The following is a 17,966-nucleotide window of genomic DNA, read 5'->3' on the forward strand; positions in this document are numbered from 1 at the left end:
AGAAAAACTTCGCAGATGAATAGAAATGAAAACTGAAATTAAATACAATTTAAATATACATCAGAGTGATATCACCAGAGAAAAGGAACAGAAATCACAACTGGTTCGATTTACTTTAAGTCCCAGCCCCCATGAACATATACCGAATTCTACATCCACGTTACAACCTTTTTCACAATTACTTTAATGGGGTCACCCTATATATTACAGTGGTTAAGAAGAGTTGTTTAATATAGGTTACTAAGTAGTAAATATCTCATCATTAATAATATCCCACTGTATTACATTGTTTAATCATTAATTAATTATTATCTTAATTACACGTTATATACAGATATTTATCAAGGGTTATCAAGTTTTAATATTTATATTGAGTAGAATATGTAATAAATATAGATGTCTCAGATATGAAAGGCATTGTGCGACAATATCCCCATCTTCACAATGTCAAACTATTACGAATTTCATCCCATACCCTTTTCTAGTACCACGAAAGTTTTTAAATTCAGCGAATACAGCTAATCTGTGTCCTCGACAGAAAGTCTGTGAACTATATATGTCTACAGTTTGTCAAGGGCTAGGACTGGCAGTGTTCGCTGGTGTACAGTCCAATCAAATCGATGAAACTATGCAACTTTGCGAGTATTGCAGTTATATCAGCCCTGGTAAATTTCCTCTATTGCATACTGCGTAGCGTTGGTCGTTCTTTTTATCCCAATAGCATAAAAGTTGGACGTAATACTATTTCATTTCATTTCATTACAAAACCAAGAATGCATGGACAATATCGCCTTTATATTATTTATTTTTGCCAGATTATGGACGCCTGCGAAGAAATTTCACCACCTGAAGCACAAAATAAGCGTTCACTGGCGATTTTGACATTTTTACATTAAAACGCTTAACCATGAAGCTCGTATCAAGAAAGTCTCCAAATGTACAACTACATATTGGTCTCGCTATTGTCATTTCAAAGAAACAGGTTGGCCATCTGTTGACCAACCCTACCTTAGTCTCAGAAAGCTAAATGTATATTTGAAGGGATTATGCGATTTTCGTACAGTTTTAGTACTTTTGAAGACTATTTACATAATAATATTCAAGACTCAAATCAACTCCCTGAAAATGGCGAACAATGGCTTTTGATACCCGATTCCATGTCAATACAAAGAAACTGTTTCATATAAATTCAGAATTTCTTTGTTTTTCGCCTCACCTGGTTTGTCTATAAAATATTATTATAACAATCTAAAAATATTAAAATTGATTAATAAAAGTTTTTATTTTATAGGATTATCAATACATTAAAACTTAATCAAGCCATTTGTCACCACTCTAGATTTAAAGGTTTTTTAAGGGGTTTTCTGCACGTGTGTGTTTTAAACCCCTTTACTTTCACAATGGTTATGTTTAAATGATCATGTCATATTAGTAACATTCGATGCTTAAAATGTCAATATCAAAGGATACTACCAATATTCATGGCTACTGCCAAAATTCGTAGGATAATGCCAGTATTTACTGATAATGCCAACATTAAAAGATAATGTCAATATCAACGGATAATGCCAATATCAACGGATAATGCCAATAGTCGAAGGATAATGCCAATATCAACGGATAATGCCAATATCAACGGATAATGCCAATATCAACGGATAATGCCAATAGTCGAAGGATAATGCCAATAGTCGAAGGACAATGCCAATAGTCGAAGGATAATGCCAATAGTCGAAGGACAATGCCAATAGTCGAAGGATAATGCCAATATCTCATGATAATGCTGATGTTGAGGATAATGGCAACATTAAAAGATAATGCCAATATCTGAGAATAACGCCTATATTAGAGGATGATACCTATATCTCAGGATAATGCCAATATTAAATGATAATGACTATATTATAGGACATCATGCCATTAATCGAGGGTAGTGCCAAAATCAGAGGACAATACCAATATTTGAAGATAATGCCAATATTCAAGGACAACGCAAATATCAAAAGATAATGCCAATATTCAAGGACAACGCAAATATCAAAAGATAATGCCAATATTCAAGGACAACGCAAATATCAAAAGATAATGCCAATATTCAAGGACAACGCAAATATCAAAAGATAATGCCAATATTCAAGGACAACGCAAATATCAAAAGATAATGCCAATATTCAAGGACAACGCAAATATCAAAAGATAATGCCAATATTCGAGAAGAGGAGGGGGGGGGGGGGGGGGCGTGTCTGCAATAGGTTGACAATATATACAAAAATAATATAAATTTTAATTTCTAATAATACTTTCTTATTACAGTTATCCTTTCCTTCGTTTCATTGTTTTTTTTAGCGCTTCAGATTTTACTTCGTGGCACACTGCAATGTAAAATTCAATAGAAGAGAGGGACGTAAAATTCTCTTTCAGTTTGTTTCTAATCTCGTCGTAGTATGATATCAAACAGAAAAATGACATAAACTAAGCGAGACGACGCCCACCCTATCTCTTCCTAGTCTGTCAGATCTATATGAATCATGTCCTTTCTGATAAGTTTGTTGAATGTGGCTGAAACACTCAGTTGGAAGTTATCGCTTGAAGTGGACACAAATATTTTAAATATGTTTTACTCTGACCAATTCGTTAGTAATTTATGTGACAAAGCGGTTCTAGAACACAACCCAAATAGCGTCATTCTATACTAAGTAGAAATATCGTACGAGAAATTACTTGATCACCCTGCCCTGCCTGCATGCCTCTGCCTGTGCTTTCGTAACATTACTTAACCGCAATGTTACAACCTAAAATTCCTACCCTGCCTTTCACAAACCGACAAATCAATGATGTGACCGCCCTGGATCATATGAGATGGTAGAAATATAGTATCAAACCAATATCATAAAACACTTTTCAATTTCAATTGATATATTGCATATTTTCAGATGATTCTTTTAATACCCAATTTCTTAATAATGTGGATTTTCTTTGGGTCATAAAAATTCCAAAAAAAAAAAACAATCAGTTTGAGGTATCTTTAACTATCTTTAACTAATAAAATACTAAAATTTACATGTTATGTTTTGTAAGAAATCACCTCATTTGTTATTAGACATACAAACAATTGAGAGCTCAGATTCGAGCGATCTACAGACATTTTTTGGCCTATGAATTTATACATGTTGAAAACTGCATATTAAGGATAATCAATATTTATTTTAACTGATCGACCCTTAATCAAAACCCTTTTAAAATTAGTAAAGGACCCCGTCGAATGTCATCTAGCACTTATACTGTCAATCATTCTCTACCATTTTGAATATTATATATTTCAGGTATTATTATAATTTATATAGGGTAGATTGCCGAACATTACAAAGTACATTACATGAAGAATATTCTTCCCAGGCCCGTAGCCAGACTTGATTTTTGGGGTGGAGGGAGAGAGGGAAGGAGGGGGAAGTAATATATTTCCGAGAGGGGGGGGGGGCAATGGTTTATGGTGTTAAGTTGGAGTAGTGAAATGGGTCGGTTGTCAGAATTTTTTCTGTGGGGTAATCGTTGGGGCATTTCCTTCCTTGTCCCCTGTAGTCACGGACCTGATACTGCCTCCTACACTGCCTCCTAGTCGTTTAGGCCTACATTTTTATAAGAAGGTCAACTAAAAAAAAAGCTGTCCTGATGAAGATTTTGTATCCGAATCACCTGTCCACAGGGTAAGAATAGCTGTTGGTTTTACATGTATATTTATAATGCTTGTAGAACTTAGTCTCAAACACAAGTTCAAAAAAATCCTCTAATTTATGCATATAAAAATTGATTTCTGATTCAACTACACTGATCGCTCTTCTGACTTGATATGAGGATTTTCTATCATTATTATTATATTATTCTACAATAAATACAACCGAATGACCACCGTTCCTCGGTCTCCACCTCCACACAAATACAGAGACTGCTGTATTTTTCCTGTATTTCTCTTGTTCGCAATGAGTTTGGTACCGAATCAAAGGGAGATTAATTTTCTATTTACTTGTATTGACGACTAGACAACCACAGAATGCCCACAAGATCCCCAAAAACATGTCGAATAACAAAACAAAAATTTACCTGATTTTAATTTCCGTTTCCTTGGTAACATATTATTTTCCTCTATTACAGAAAATACACGTTTTCCTTGTCCTGGCATTTTAGGATTTTGGGGATTTCTATAATTTCAGTTCAATATTTCAGTTCAGAGTTAGACTGTTGTAGTTGAAATGGATAGCATTCTTGATGACCTGTTATTATTTTCACTTTTCTCCAACAATCTTTCAGTTTTATATCAGAGTTTTATATCAGAGTTTTATATCAGAGTTTTATATCAGAGTTTTATATCAGAGTTTTATATCAGAGTTTTATTAATCCTGTGGACACTTTGAAAGTTTTCTAAATTCAGACTAATTTTAGGAAGTATTTTGTTTGGTAAAGCCTGTATCTGAATCAGTTAAGGAGTCAACTTTGTTATAATTGATAAAATAATTCAGAATTATTTGATGAATATTTGACATTCTGATATCAACTCCAATGAAATATTTCCAAGAGAAATACGAATTCACATCATCATTTTTTTAATCTACCAAAACAAAACCACTAAATGTATTTCGACTTTCCAAATAAATACATAGTTGAATTGCACAGTTACAGAGTGGTATCCGGCTGTAAGACACTTATCGTTCTGTATTCAGGAATATTTTGGTATCATCTGGTTGTCACAAAAATAATTTCTAAAAATACAATAATCCGTTGTTCTCGAAGTTCACCCCGGAACTTGTTAAGGCATCTTATAGAAATATGAAAACTTTGGAATCCGGGCACTGTTTTTAGAATTATTTCTCGCAATCAACGATGTAAATCCCGCAAATCTGGAATTATGTTAATTTTGGAAACTATTCGATCATATAATCATCTTATCCTGGAAATTTTGGAAATCGAATCCATTGAGAAGTAAAAACAGTAAAATCTCGGACATAAATACGGATCACTTTTAGAAAAGTTGTCAGGAATTCTGTAAGCAGTAGAAATAGGTGTTTTGTTAGTAGATAACTATAGATGTTAAGAAAACGGTGGTCACCTTATCCCATTGTTATACCACAGTTAAATCCTTTGATCTTACCGACAATATCAAGTATCATACCGTAACACAAATTATTGATATTATATTCATTGTTTTATTTCGTCTTTTTACCTGTAATATTAATGCAAACAAAACTTTATCATACCTCGTTTCTTATTGGTTGATGGACATCACGTGATCATTATGGCTGACAGACAGGTTGAAGGAGGTTGTCAGTTGTATTTGATTGGTGGGATTGTGTCACGTGATAGATATTAAGATTTGTGTATTTTAGATAAGAGGTTTTAATGAAATGTTTCACGGTGAAGTTTTTATCGAATCTTGTTTGAGTTTCTAAATAGAACTTTATAATATATTGACTTAGAGCAATCACACTTATCATCGCCCCAATTCCTTTTGTTGTGGACTCTCAAAAGTCACTGGCACTGACACCATTCTCTTTAAAATGGAGGGTAAGAAAGGGTTTTTAAGATTTGTTGTAAATAATTTTACACGTACAAACCAGATCGAGAGATTCATAGGGTCATTTTGGGTACCTGACCAGTGGCAGTTTTTATGATTTTACAGCAAAAAACTCTTGGAAACATTGAGTGAGACTGGGGACACCCCCGAGCAGACGAGAATGTTACAGTTTTTAAGATTGTAAGGATCGACAAGTCATAACTCTCTGATAAATCATTTTTTATATTATATCAATAATTATAATGCATAGCTTGCAAACTTACATCCGCTTAACTGATACCACCAAAGACAGGAAAAGGTATAAATTGTAGGAGGTTGGTAAGCGGCTAGTTTAAAAGAATGTGTTATCCAGACGATGTTTGAGGAACTGAAGTAGACTGTATTGTCCTAGATTATTATCCATTATACCAAATCTTGTATAAATACAGAGGTTTTAGCGGGTCATCTAGAGCGGCTTTCCAGATGATAAAACCTAGCCTCACACTTCGATCTCTAATCTCTGACTGGTAAAGCCTTGATATAAACTCTTTTTCCTCTTTCACATGTGTTATAAATACAATGAGACCACCAGATGATGACGTCACTGACGGGAGAACGTCGGGATACATTGATGTCATAGCTAAACCGGAAGTGATGTCAGATGATGGATATATTGTGGTGGATCGCCAGCCTGTATCTGAAGAGAACTATGAGAACGTTAATGACCTAGTGGTCAAACTACCACTACCAATGAATCATTTGATGATACTTTCACTTGATAAAATGTAATCTGAATTTATTTGATAGGTTTTTTTTGCCTTTTATTCCAATTGCTGTCCATGGTTGACAAGTGTGACAACAGAAAACAAAACTTCAGATGAACATTGCATTACAATAAATCTTGTAATAACTAGCTAGCAGAGTGTTCTTGGTACCATCTGTGTTCAGAATCAGATTTTTCTATCAACTGATAAAATATATTTACTACTTTGTTATTTCATCTTTAACGACGGGTTCCCTTATTTTCATTTATATAAATCAAAATGCTAACACTTATATGAATAGAAAGTGGAGGTGTTCTAATGCCTTGGAAAAATTCCAGTTTGTCTCATATGTCCATAATTAATTCATAATTAGCTAAATTAGAAGAGAATTATCAGCAGAATTCCAATGCGTTACCAATCAAGAAAGGTCAAAAAATATTTTTTTGTTTTTCCAGACTGTACATACATGAGCATTTATGATTGGTTAAAACTTTTAATGATATGCAATAAGAACATAATGATATGATTAAGAATACATGATAATTCATTAGAAACACCAATTAATCAAATAGTTTGCTTAAATTTGACATTAAAAAATAAGGAAACCTATCTGAAGCTGGAAACAACATTGACTTATTTATAAATTGAGAAAAAGTCGTTATCTTAAAACGCGTTGTACAAAAACCACTCACGAATTCCTCGAGATGATGTGGTCTAAGATAATGAATTCAGCAGAGTGTTATTTTCTAATGTCATTCAGCCCCTTTTATCTTTACCTGGTGATTGGGGAATTTTGAGCTTCTGTTTGACTAAATGATAACCTTTTACTTATACCAATATAGTATACCAAATAAAAATATTAAAACAGAACTTGAATCATGTTGTTATTCGAGTTGTATTGAGCACTATTTTAACAGTAGTATTTCTATATCACTCTACAATTGTTGTATTGAGTACTATTTTAAAAGTGGTATTTCTATATCGCTCTACAATTGATGTATTGAGCACTATTTTAACAGTGGTATTTCTATATCACTCTACAATTGATGTATTGAGCACTATTTTAACAGTGGTATTTCTATATCACTCTACAATTGATGTATTGAGCACTATTTTAACAGTGGTATTTCTATATCACTCTACAATTGTTGTATTGAGTACTATTTTAAAAGTGGTATTTCTATATCGCTCTACAATTGATGTATTGAGCACTATTTTAACAGTGGTATTTCTATATCACTCTACAATTGTTGTATTGAGTACTATTTTAAACAGTAGTATTTCTATATCGCTCTACAATTGATGTATTGAGTACTATTTTAACAGTAGTATTTCTATATCGCTCTACAATTGATGTATAGAGTACTATTTTAACAGTAGTATTTCTATATCGCTCTACAATTGATGTATAGAGTACTATTTTAACAGTAGTATTTCTATATCGCTCTACAATTGATGTATAGAGTACTATTTTAACAGTAGTATTTCTATATCGCTCTGCAATTGATGTATTGAGTACTATTTTAACAGTAGTATTTCTATATCGCTCTACAATTGATGTATTGAACACTATTTTAACAGTAGTATTTCTATATCGCTCTACAATTGATGTATTGAGCACTATTTTAACAGTAGTATTTCTATATCACTCTACAATTGATGTATTGAGTACTATTTTAACAGTAGTATTTCTATATCGCTCTACAATTGATGTATAGAGTACTATTTTAACAGTAGTATTTCTATATCGCTCTACAATTGATGTATAGAGTACTATTTTAACAGTAGTATTTCTATATCACTCTACAATTGATGTATTGAGTACTATTTTAACAGTAGTATTTCTATATCGCTCTACAATTGATGTGTTGAGTACTATTTTAACAGTGGTATTTCTATATAGCCCTTCAATTGATGTATTGAGCACTATTTTAACAGTGGTATTTCTATATCACTCTACAATTGATGTATTGAGCACTATTTTAACAGTGGTATTTCTATATAGCCCTTCAATTGATGTATTGAGCACTATTTTAACAGTGGTATTTCTATATCACTCTACAATTGATGTATTGAGCACTATTTTAACAGTGGTATTTCTATATCGCTCTACAATTGATGTATTGAGTACTATTTTAACAGTGGTATTTCTATATCACTCTATAATTGATGTATTGAGCACTATTTTAACAGTAGTATTTCTATATCACTCTACAATTGATGTATTAGGCACTATTTTAACAGTGGTATTTCTATATCGCTCTATAATTGATGTATTGGACACTATTTTAACAGTGGTATTTCTATATCGCTCTATAATTGATGTATTGAACACTATTTTAACAGTGGTATTTCTATATCACTCTACAATTGATGTACTGAACACTATTTTAACAGTAGTATTTCTATATCGCTCTACAATTGATGTATTGGGCACTATTTTAACAGTAGTATTTCTATATTACTCTATAATTGATGTATTGGGCACTATTTTAACAGTAGTATTTCTATATCACTCTACAATATGTCTGTCCTTAAACTTACCGATATTTAGAAGTATTTCACGTCCGAGGGACGGGTATGGCAAGATTTGTCTGGTTTTCAATACAGAAGAAATATAGGGTAGGTCCACTTTGGTCTGGGAACGTTTTTCATATGAGACAGGGCTTTTGGCAGCATTCTGAAGCCAAGCGTCGTGTAACGACTTTCATTTTGAGTCGCAACCCAAATGAAGAAAGCCAACCATGTGTAGTGTACTATAAGGGAATTTTTACATGACAGGGACCAAGGCCGACTCTTCTTCGATTTCCATTTATTGAGGATACATTCATTATAACATCACATAAAGAAATGTAATTTGTTAGAAACTTATCAATGTTGATTTTTTTTCTATTAAAGGAGTTATTCCCCTTTGCTTATAGAACAAGGTTATAATGTAAAATATACACGATTTTATACAATATTTACATACAATGAAAGTAAATAAAAAACATAAGACAGGCGCATAGCTACAGGGGGTGGGGGAGGGGAGGGGAGGGGGGCCAATAGAGTGTGGTGTCTAGTTGAAGTAATGGAATCGCCCCCCCCCCTCTTTCTTTATTTTTTTTTCACTTTCTAGCGTAGAATTTGGTTCTATTGATAAAACAAATGGCGAACATATACCTTTAACGTCTCGTATATAGAACACTAGTTTGGGTTAGCTATTTCAGGAAACCAAAATTTTCATACAGAGGTTGCGATTCATGGCGTTCAATATCAGTGTTCATTATCTCAGAGTTCTGGTAAATTTCTTCACCAACAGCCACTGGTAGTTTGACCACTAGTTCATTAACGTTCTCGTAGTTCTCTTCAGATACAGGCTGGCGATCCACCACAAGATATCCATCATCTGACATCACTTCCGGTTTAGCTATGACATCAATGTATCCCGACGTTCTCCCGTCAGTGACGTCATTATCTGGTAACTGTGACCCCTCTGGTTCCATTCTGACGTCATTCACTGCCTCTGTGGCGTCTTCCTTCACTAGAAAAGATCCAAATTGTCTCAATTTTTCGGGTGGACTGGAATAAATAGAAAGAAATTTCAATTCAAAACAACTGTAAGACGAAATTTGTACATTGATTATTTAATATACTTACAACCAGTGGCGGAGCCAGGGTAACAACCAAAGGGGGGGGGGGGGATATCTGAGGTTGCGCGGAATTCTAACCTAGTTTTGTTTTGAGATTTTTGCTCGAAAAACATGCCTCCGGGACTGCGAGGGGGAGCATAGGGCTATATAGCTACCTACCTCGGTGAATCAGGGAGAGGCAAATCGACATTTGGTTTATCTTCATTTCTTCGTATAGGATAAGAAGAGTAGCCATCCAGACGGCGCTCTATACGTTGTAATTTTAATATGGACTCTTCTGAATTGCGCCTGAAATGAAGTTACAAGGGCCGTTTAGCACAACATACAGCTATATAATAAATATACTTGTTATAAAGTTATAAAGTTATAAGGCTGGCAGGTTCCGTTTGTTCTAATTCTGGGTCCGGGATCAAGAAAAAACTTAAGTCCAAATCCCAAAGACCAAAACAAGTTATTCCTTCATCCCGATCCCTGGTCTCAATTTCCCATCTAATCCTCCGCCATTTTGAATTCCTAATATTTTTTGGAGCATCTCTGAACCCTGTTCCAACTTGTTTTAATGAATTTCCGGCTGGTTTCATGAATCCCGAACGTGCAGAAGTCATCAATCGAGCGCGACAATGTCTAAAAGTCTAATTCTAACCTTAATCTTCGTCGCCAAATTAAGCAGAATATGAAAATTCCAACCAAAATCAACAGAGCAACAAGTGGTACAGAACCATCTAAAATCATAATGAGAGCCGTTGAGATGATTTGGAGTTTTACGCCCTGCTTTAAGTAATTGCAATGTACAACACGTTCTTTTGTTCTGTATCTTATCAGATTTACCATGACATGGTTCTACCTTGACTACAATGGCGACCTTTCTTGTGGTGTCACAGAAGTAGAAATTTGATTGGATTGTGCGCTAGTGAATACAATAAGCTATAATGTTTACAGTTTGTCTGTGGAGGGCTCTGATTGCCTGTAATTGGTAGTGTACAATCCATATAATCCCCCACCCCCCGGGCAACTTGCAGCCCAGATTTTGAAACAGAGATATAAATGATCTGTTTAGTTAACGTGTTGTTTATTATCATGCATATTACAAACAAAAAATAAAAAAGATACCAGGTAAAACTTACACATTAAACCATGTTTGAAACTCAGGTTCTCTGAAACGTGAAATAAAACCATAATGTCTAATTTAGCAAGATTTTAGACAAATGTGGGCCAAAGTAGATCTAAATCAATTGCAAGTCATATAATAATTAATAAGATTTAAACGACATTTAGAAGTGGAAAGCACATATAACAAAATCACAAGGGAATATATGATGGTATAACTCACTTCTTTAATAACAAAGTATATAACATTTCAACACAATTTACACGTGTTGTCATGAGATGAAATGAAGAAGAGGGCTGTGTAACTTCTTGACAATCATGTCTACCGCATCACGCATGCTCCGTGAGGCGGAACTTAGTATCCTGGTCTCACTTCAACTCGAGGCACCGGCTTGGCAGGTCATCTCATCTTTATGTATGATGTATGATAATAAACCAACTCTGTCATGAATACACATCAATAGTACTCATTATCCAAGCAGCTATCCTAACAGTGTGATAACTACACATGTAAATTGTGTTGAAACGTTATGTACTTTGTTATTAAAGAAGTGTGTTATACCATAATTATTCAATTTTCCAGCCAACCTTTGTCCTGATATACGACCATTACCGCCACCGAGTTTATTGCTTAAATATATTCGCTTGTGTTTTCTGTTATATAATGAATAATGAATAATAATGAGACCTCATATGTAAGAAATGCTGTTCGATTCAGAAATAGAATATATAGTGACAAAACTCTTACAGTGTTTTTATTTTACTACGGTAGGGCCCAAACTTACCCGATTCACAATAATCGCCATGATAACCAAAGCTACATCCGTTCAAACATTGACCAGTCGTTTTATTGCATTGTAGTCCCGAACAGTGACAACAAGTATTATTGCAATTCATTCCATACGTACTACCTGGACATTCTGGAATAAATATTTCAAATTGTAAGAAAGGGTGGAAATATATTAATATGGCGGAAAGTGTGTAGTGTAGGAGGAAGGAGGAAGGAGGGTGTGGGGTGGCGTCATTGTTGACTGATTTACAAATAAATGACCTGACATACGAAATGTCCAGCAGGATGCCTGTGAGACATAAAAGCTTCTCTTCAAGAGATGAAAAACTATTTGGAATCAAAATATTTTTTGACGGTTGGGCGGTTACTGGCAGAGTTAGTTAGTAAACCACCGACCATCTTTAATATGAAATCATTACCATAAGCCACTTATGGCGGTTGGTCTTTTGTTTGCCATAACGTAGAAGAAAAAACATAAACCACCTCACACTAACAATATCTGTTTAAATGTACAATGTATTTACTTGTTATCTGCCTTTATTGAATCTCGCATGCGCATTGTACCGGAAGTACTCAATATATCTCTCTCTAATAAATAACGTTGTTAAAACTTTCTAGACTTCTCTGGCTCACCAACTTAACATACAAGACAACTACGTTACACTTACCAATTGTACATTTCTCTCCAATAAAACCTCTGGGGCATCCGACACAATGTCCTGTTTGAGGGTCGCATTCATTATCCAAACAACTCGTACACCGACTTTCACATTTCCAGCCAAAAGTTCCAGAGCTACATTCTAAAATACAAAAAAGACCCTTGAACGTACATTATCTTCACAATGATCATTACATCGTCTTCTTATACCTTGACTGCAATGGCCCAGTATCTTGTTTCATGGAAGCAATTTGAGTAGATTGTTAACTAGCGAACAATAGTATTTAACGGGAAGCGATTTGATTGGATCGTACGCCAGCGAATACAGCCAATCTGAGCCCTCGACAAGAAGTCTGTAAAAAATAATTACAGAAGGCTCTGATACAAGAAGATGTAGTTGGTAATAGCTTCTTCTTACCTTGATTACAAAATTGTCCAGTGAACCCTATTTTACAGCCGTTACAGTTTCCAGTTATGGAGTTACAATCGTCATTTAAACAATTCGTATTGCATTCACTTGCACAATTCCTCCCATACCGCCCTTTCTTACATTCTGGTAATAAAAATTTTAGATCTTTTATCCCCCTCATCAAATACATAGAAACATTGATCATATGCACTTTTAACATTTACTTCCTCCAGATTGGCTTATTTTAATACGTATTTTAAGTATGACATTTTACACCCTCTAGAGTGGCTTATTCACATACCATTACATTGATCAAGACATATACTTTAAATCTTTATTTCTTCTAGCTTGGCTATTTTCATACGTATTCAAATTAGACTACCCACCCGCCCTTAGAAAGACTTTATGTCCAAAGATATATTTTCCTAAAAGTTTCATCTCATCTCTTACTATATAATGAAGTTTGTAATATCTTGACATTGTGTTAAAATGTAGTTTGTAATAGCTTGACATTGTGAAGATGTAGTTTGTAATAGCTTGACATTGTGAAGATGAAGTTTGTAATAGCTTGACATTGTGAAGATGAAGTTTGTAATAACTTGACATTGTGAAGATGATATTATACAAGATGAAATGTATTGTATATAGAAAACAATTCTTCTTACCTTGATTACAAAATTGTCCAGTGAACCCTATTTTACAGCCGTTACAGTTTCCAGTTATGGAGTTACAATCGTCATTTAAACAATTCGTATTGCATTCACTTGCACAATTCCTCCCATACCGCCCTTTCTTACATTCTGGTAATAAAAATTTTTAGATCTTTTATCCCCCTCATCAAATACATAGAAACATTGATCATATGCACTTTTAACATTTACTTCCTCCAGATTGGCTTATTTTAATACGTATTTTAAGTATGACATTTTACATCCTCTAGAGTGGCTTATTCACATACCATTACATTGATCATGACGTGTACTTTAAACCTTTACTTCCTCTAGCCTGGCTATTTTAATGCGTATTCCAATTAGACTCATTACATCCTCTGTCCAAAGATAAATTTTTTGAAAAGTCTCATCCATTAATTACTACATGTAAAGTGTCTGAAAAGGGGACTTCGGCTGAAATGTTTTCAACCGTTGACAGAAAACTCATTGATTGAAAGCAGGGAAGACAAACAAACCATGCTCTAATCCCAAAAACATCTCCCACCCACATCCTCTGCGTAGCCCAAAATTTTGCTTTGTTTTCTGATATTTTTAGGCTACTATTCTAAATGTTTTTTTTTTACTAAATGAACGTCCAAATGCTAATATTTTAACCAATCAAAGTATGTCATGTAAATTCCGTGTCAAGGTAAATTATGGAATTGTGGGATATCCAAACCCAAAGATCAAGTAACAGGTTTTACATGACTGGCTTTGATTGGTTAATAATAATAACACCTTTTGGACACAACTCTCGTAGAAAACTATTTAGATTACAATGAAGACTAACAATATCAGAAAACAGAAAAGATACGAAATCGTAATCTAATCTTAGTTAGATTGGGATTACCTATATAGAGAATAGATCGTCCCCAAACGATACTAGCACACACAGCTGGACTGGACTCTAGCACACACAGCTATGGACTGGAATCTAGCACACACAGCTATGGACTGGACTCTAGCACACACAGCTATGGACTGGACTCTAGCACACTCAGCTATGGACTGGACTCTAGCACACACAGCTATGGACTGGACTCTAGCACACACAGCTATGGACTGGACTCTAGCACCCACAGCTATGGACTGGACTCTAGCACCCACAGCTATGGACTGGACTCTAGCACCCACAGCTATGGACTGGACTCTAGCACCCACAGCTATGGACTGGACTCTAGCACCCACAGCTATGGACTGGACTCTAGCACCCACAGCTATGGACTGGACTCTAGCACATACAGCTATGGACTGGACTCTAGCACCCACAGCTATGGACTGGACTCTAGCACATACAGCTATGGACTGGACTCTAGCACCCACAGCTATGGACTGGACTCTAGCACCCACAGCTATGGACTGGACTCTAGCACCCACAGCTATGGACTGGACTCTAGCACATACAGCTATGGACTGGACTCTAGCACCCACAGCTATGGACTGGACTCTAGCACATACAGCTATGGACTGGACTCTAGCACCCACAGCTATGGACTGGACTCTAGCACCCACAGCTATGGACTGGACTCTAGCACCCACAGCTATGGACTGGACTCTAGCACCCACAGCTATGGACTGGACTCTAGCACCCACAGCTATGGACTGGACTCTAGCACATACAGCTATGGACTGGACTCTAGCACACACAGCTATGGACTGGACTCTAGCACCCACAGCTATGGACTGGACTCTAGCACCCACAGCTATGGACTGGACTCTAGCACCCACAGCTATGTACTGGACTCTAGCACCCACAGCTATGGACTGGACTCTAGCACCCACAGCTATGGACTGGACTCTAGCACCCACAGCTATGGACTGGACTCTAGCACCCACAGCTATGGACTGGACTAGCACACACAGCTATGGACTGGACTAACACTTTAATTAGAAGAATGTTTGACTCACCCATATCACATTTCGTGCCATTGAATCCCCTCTTACAGCCATCAACACATACACCTTCCTTAACACTGCACGGCTTCTCAAAACAGTTTCCACACGGGATACAGTCGCCTCCAGTACTATAATAATGGTTATTATTGCATTCTGTAAATAGGAAATGGGTGGATGAATAAACGAATGTCATATTGAAAAATTGAATGGAATAAAAAATCCGTACAAGCAAAACAATTCCGTTAATCAAAATCTCGTCCAAAGTATGGAAAAATCGAGAGTAAAAGTTGTATAGTAGTGGACTCCTCCAGAGAGAAGTGCCATCAGTGGAAAATTGAATGAAAGAATAAATAAATGGATCCTATATTGGAAAATTAAATGAATACCGGGATGCATGGATGAATGAATGTTAGATTGAACAATTGAATGAATGACTGCAAGCAAGAATGAATGAATTAATCGAGATCGTGTCATTCAAGTGCAGCTTTTCAGGCAGCAAATCATACTTTGGTCTCAGAAACGTGAATTATCTAGGTTTGAAAGTTATTTTAACGATTCATCATTTTAAGAGACTTTTTATTTTGAATAATGGTTGATGACGTCATGTGTATACAGTAGACCCAATCATCCTGTCGTTTATGCACAGCTGGGACGGAAGATGTCTTGGTTTCAGAGATTATAATTATCAGCAAGACGTTCAACTTTCGAATACACACATTTTTTGAAAAAAAGTAAATAAAAAGTTAAATTTATTTTTTGAGGTCTATTTGAAGGATTTGTACAGCATTAGATGTTTTGATGACTATTTATATATATTCAAGACCCAAGAACTTACAAACTTCACCCAATCCCCTTCAAACACAACAACATAAACACTATAATTATACTACCAACACCCTAGTCGGAAATATCTACCTCTATTCCAGTCTCTGATAGCTAATAGCGATTGTGAAACATATTTAGCTGAGAGTTAGGCGTTTCGGACTACCACTACTCAATATCCCACAATTAACAAGGAAATATCCAGGAAATGGCACATAAAATTCAACGAAAGACGAAAATTACTTACTGGGTGTTTGACAATCGACTGTTTGAAAACATAGAATATAGAATCCGATTACTATCATCGGATATTTGAATTCCATTTTTAATACCATCACCTGCTATCACTTCTCGCTTATGAACGTCTTAGTTCTGGTCCACGAGCTAATTGAATAACATTGAATACTTGATCTCACAGTTATTGAGATATATAGATATATTTTTCCCACATGAAGGAACTCAGTTTTCAGAATTAAAATTCGATTTAAAAAATCGCAATTGACGAGCCTAAATTAACTGTGATCTTTTGAAAAGCATCTCACGTAAACATTATCCTAAATTTACAAACTGATAATTCAGCAAAGCTTAAAACTAAGATGTCTCAACTTATCAACATGAACTGTCGCAAATATCAATTCTCATTTAATAAGCACAAAATAACAAATATAGAGCTTTTAATAACAGAATCCTACGTAATCAAAGGAAATCAGAACACTGTAGTCTGTCGACACCCAATTTGTAAATCCTTTTATCGCTTGTCAGATGCAGAAAGATATCCTGTTTTTACTAGTGAATTAACTTCCTTGTAGAAATCTCCGAAATCACAACAAGACCTATCATTGTTCGAACAGATCGTCTCATTGGTCGTATATTAAAGGGGCAGATGCGCCATTTTTGGGGAGTTGATTTGAGTCTTGAATATATGTAATTAGTCTTCAGAAGTACTAGAAATGTACGAAAATTGCATAATTCCTTCAAAAATATCTCAAAGTAAGAATTTCTTCCCATTGCTGTAGATAGCATTTGTATACATGGCAGTTAATCGACTGTTAATCACTGAATCTGGTGCCAAAACTTTACAACAGAATCCCTCTAAAATACAATAAATACATAAAACTTAGTAATTATTCATTAAACAAAGAATTTTGAAAGCTGCTTAGAAGCGTTTTTCAATAGTTACTTAGTTTAATAGATATATCGTTTAATATAAAGATTCTATTTTTTAGTCATGGTACCTTGGTAAGTTCAACTGATGAATATCTACTCGTATTGACTAAGAATTAGACTTTTAAACGAAATGAATTGAGTTTTACGTTCTACTTTTCTGCACTATGTAGACTAACGAAGACGGGCAGCGCCATACAGGGTGCAATGAGGGAAATTTCCAACTGTCGAGGAATCTTTAACATACACAGCCTGTAGCTCCATCCGAACGACTAGACGTTTTATCCGTGTCAGCCCCTCTTACATGCAGGGCGAAACCGGGTTGAAAAAACCGTAAGGTATTATATCATTCTATCCATTCTAAGGGGTAGTATAACTTTAAGGATTCTACAATATATATATATATATATATAATATATGAATGAACTATGAGTGCTAGAACCTATAAAACAAGATGATATTTGTAAAT

At 35.1% G+C, this 17,966-nt stretch overlaps 2 protein-coding genes across 2 annotated transcripts; one reads left to right on the plus strand and one right to left on the minus strand.

The window, feature by feature from the left end:
* Positions 1-9,509: 9,509 nt before the first annotated feature.
* On the minus strand, positions 9,510-13,511 carry LOTGIDRAFT_163422 (hypothetical protein; the record flags this gene model as incomplete). The annotated part of the gene is made up of 7 exons (XM_009059498.1): positions 9,510-9,870; positions 10,101-10,229; positions 10,585-10,663; positions 11,834-11,968; positions 12,507-12,638; positions 12,915-13,049; positions 13,292-13,511. The coding sequence occupies 7 exons, from the start codon at positions 13,509-13,511 to the stop codon at positions 9,510-9,512; spliced, it is 1,191 nt and encodes a 396-aa protein (XP_009057746.1).
* Positions 13,512-14,572: 1,061 nt separating this feature from the next.
* LOTGIDRAFT_122139 (hypothetical protein) lies at positions 14,573-15,469 on the plus strand (the record flags this gene model as incomplete). Its single annotated transcript, XM_009059499.1, has 1 exon — positions 14,573-15,469. A coding segment is annotated over one exon (897 nt), but the record flags the coding sequence as incomplete, so codon positions are not given.
* Positions 15,470-17,966: the final 2,497 nt, after the last annotated feature.

Source organism: Lottia gigantea, assembly GCF_000327385.1.
Source record: "Lottia gigantea unplaced genomic scaffold LOTGIsca_39, whole genome shotgun sequence".
Taxonomy (NCBI): Eukaryota; Metazoa; Mollusca; class Gastropoda; family Lottiidae; genus Lottia; species Lottia gigantea.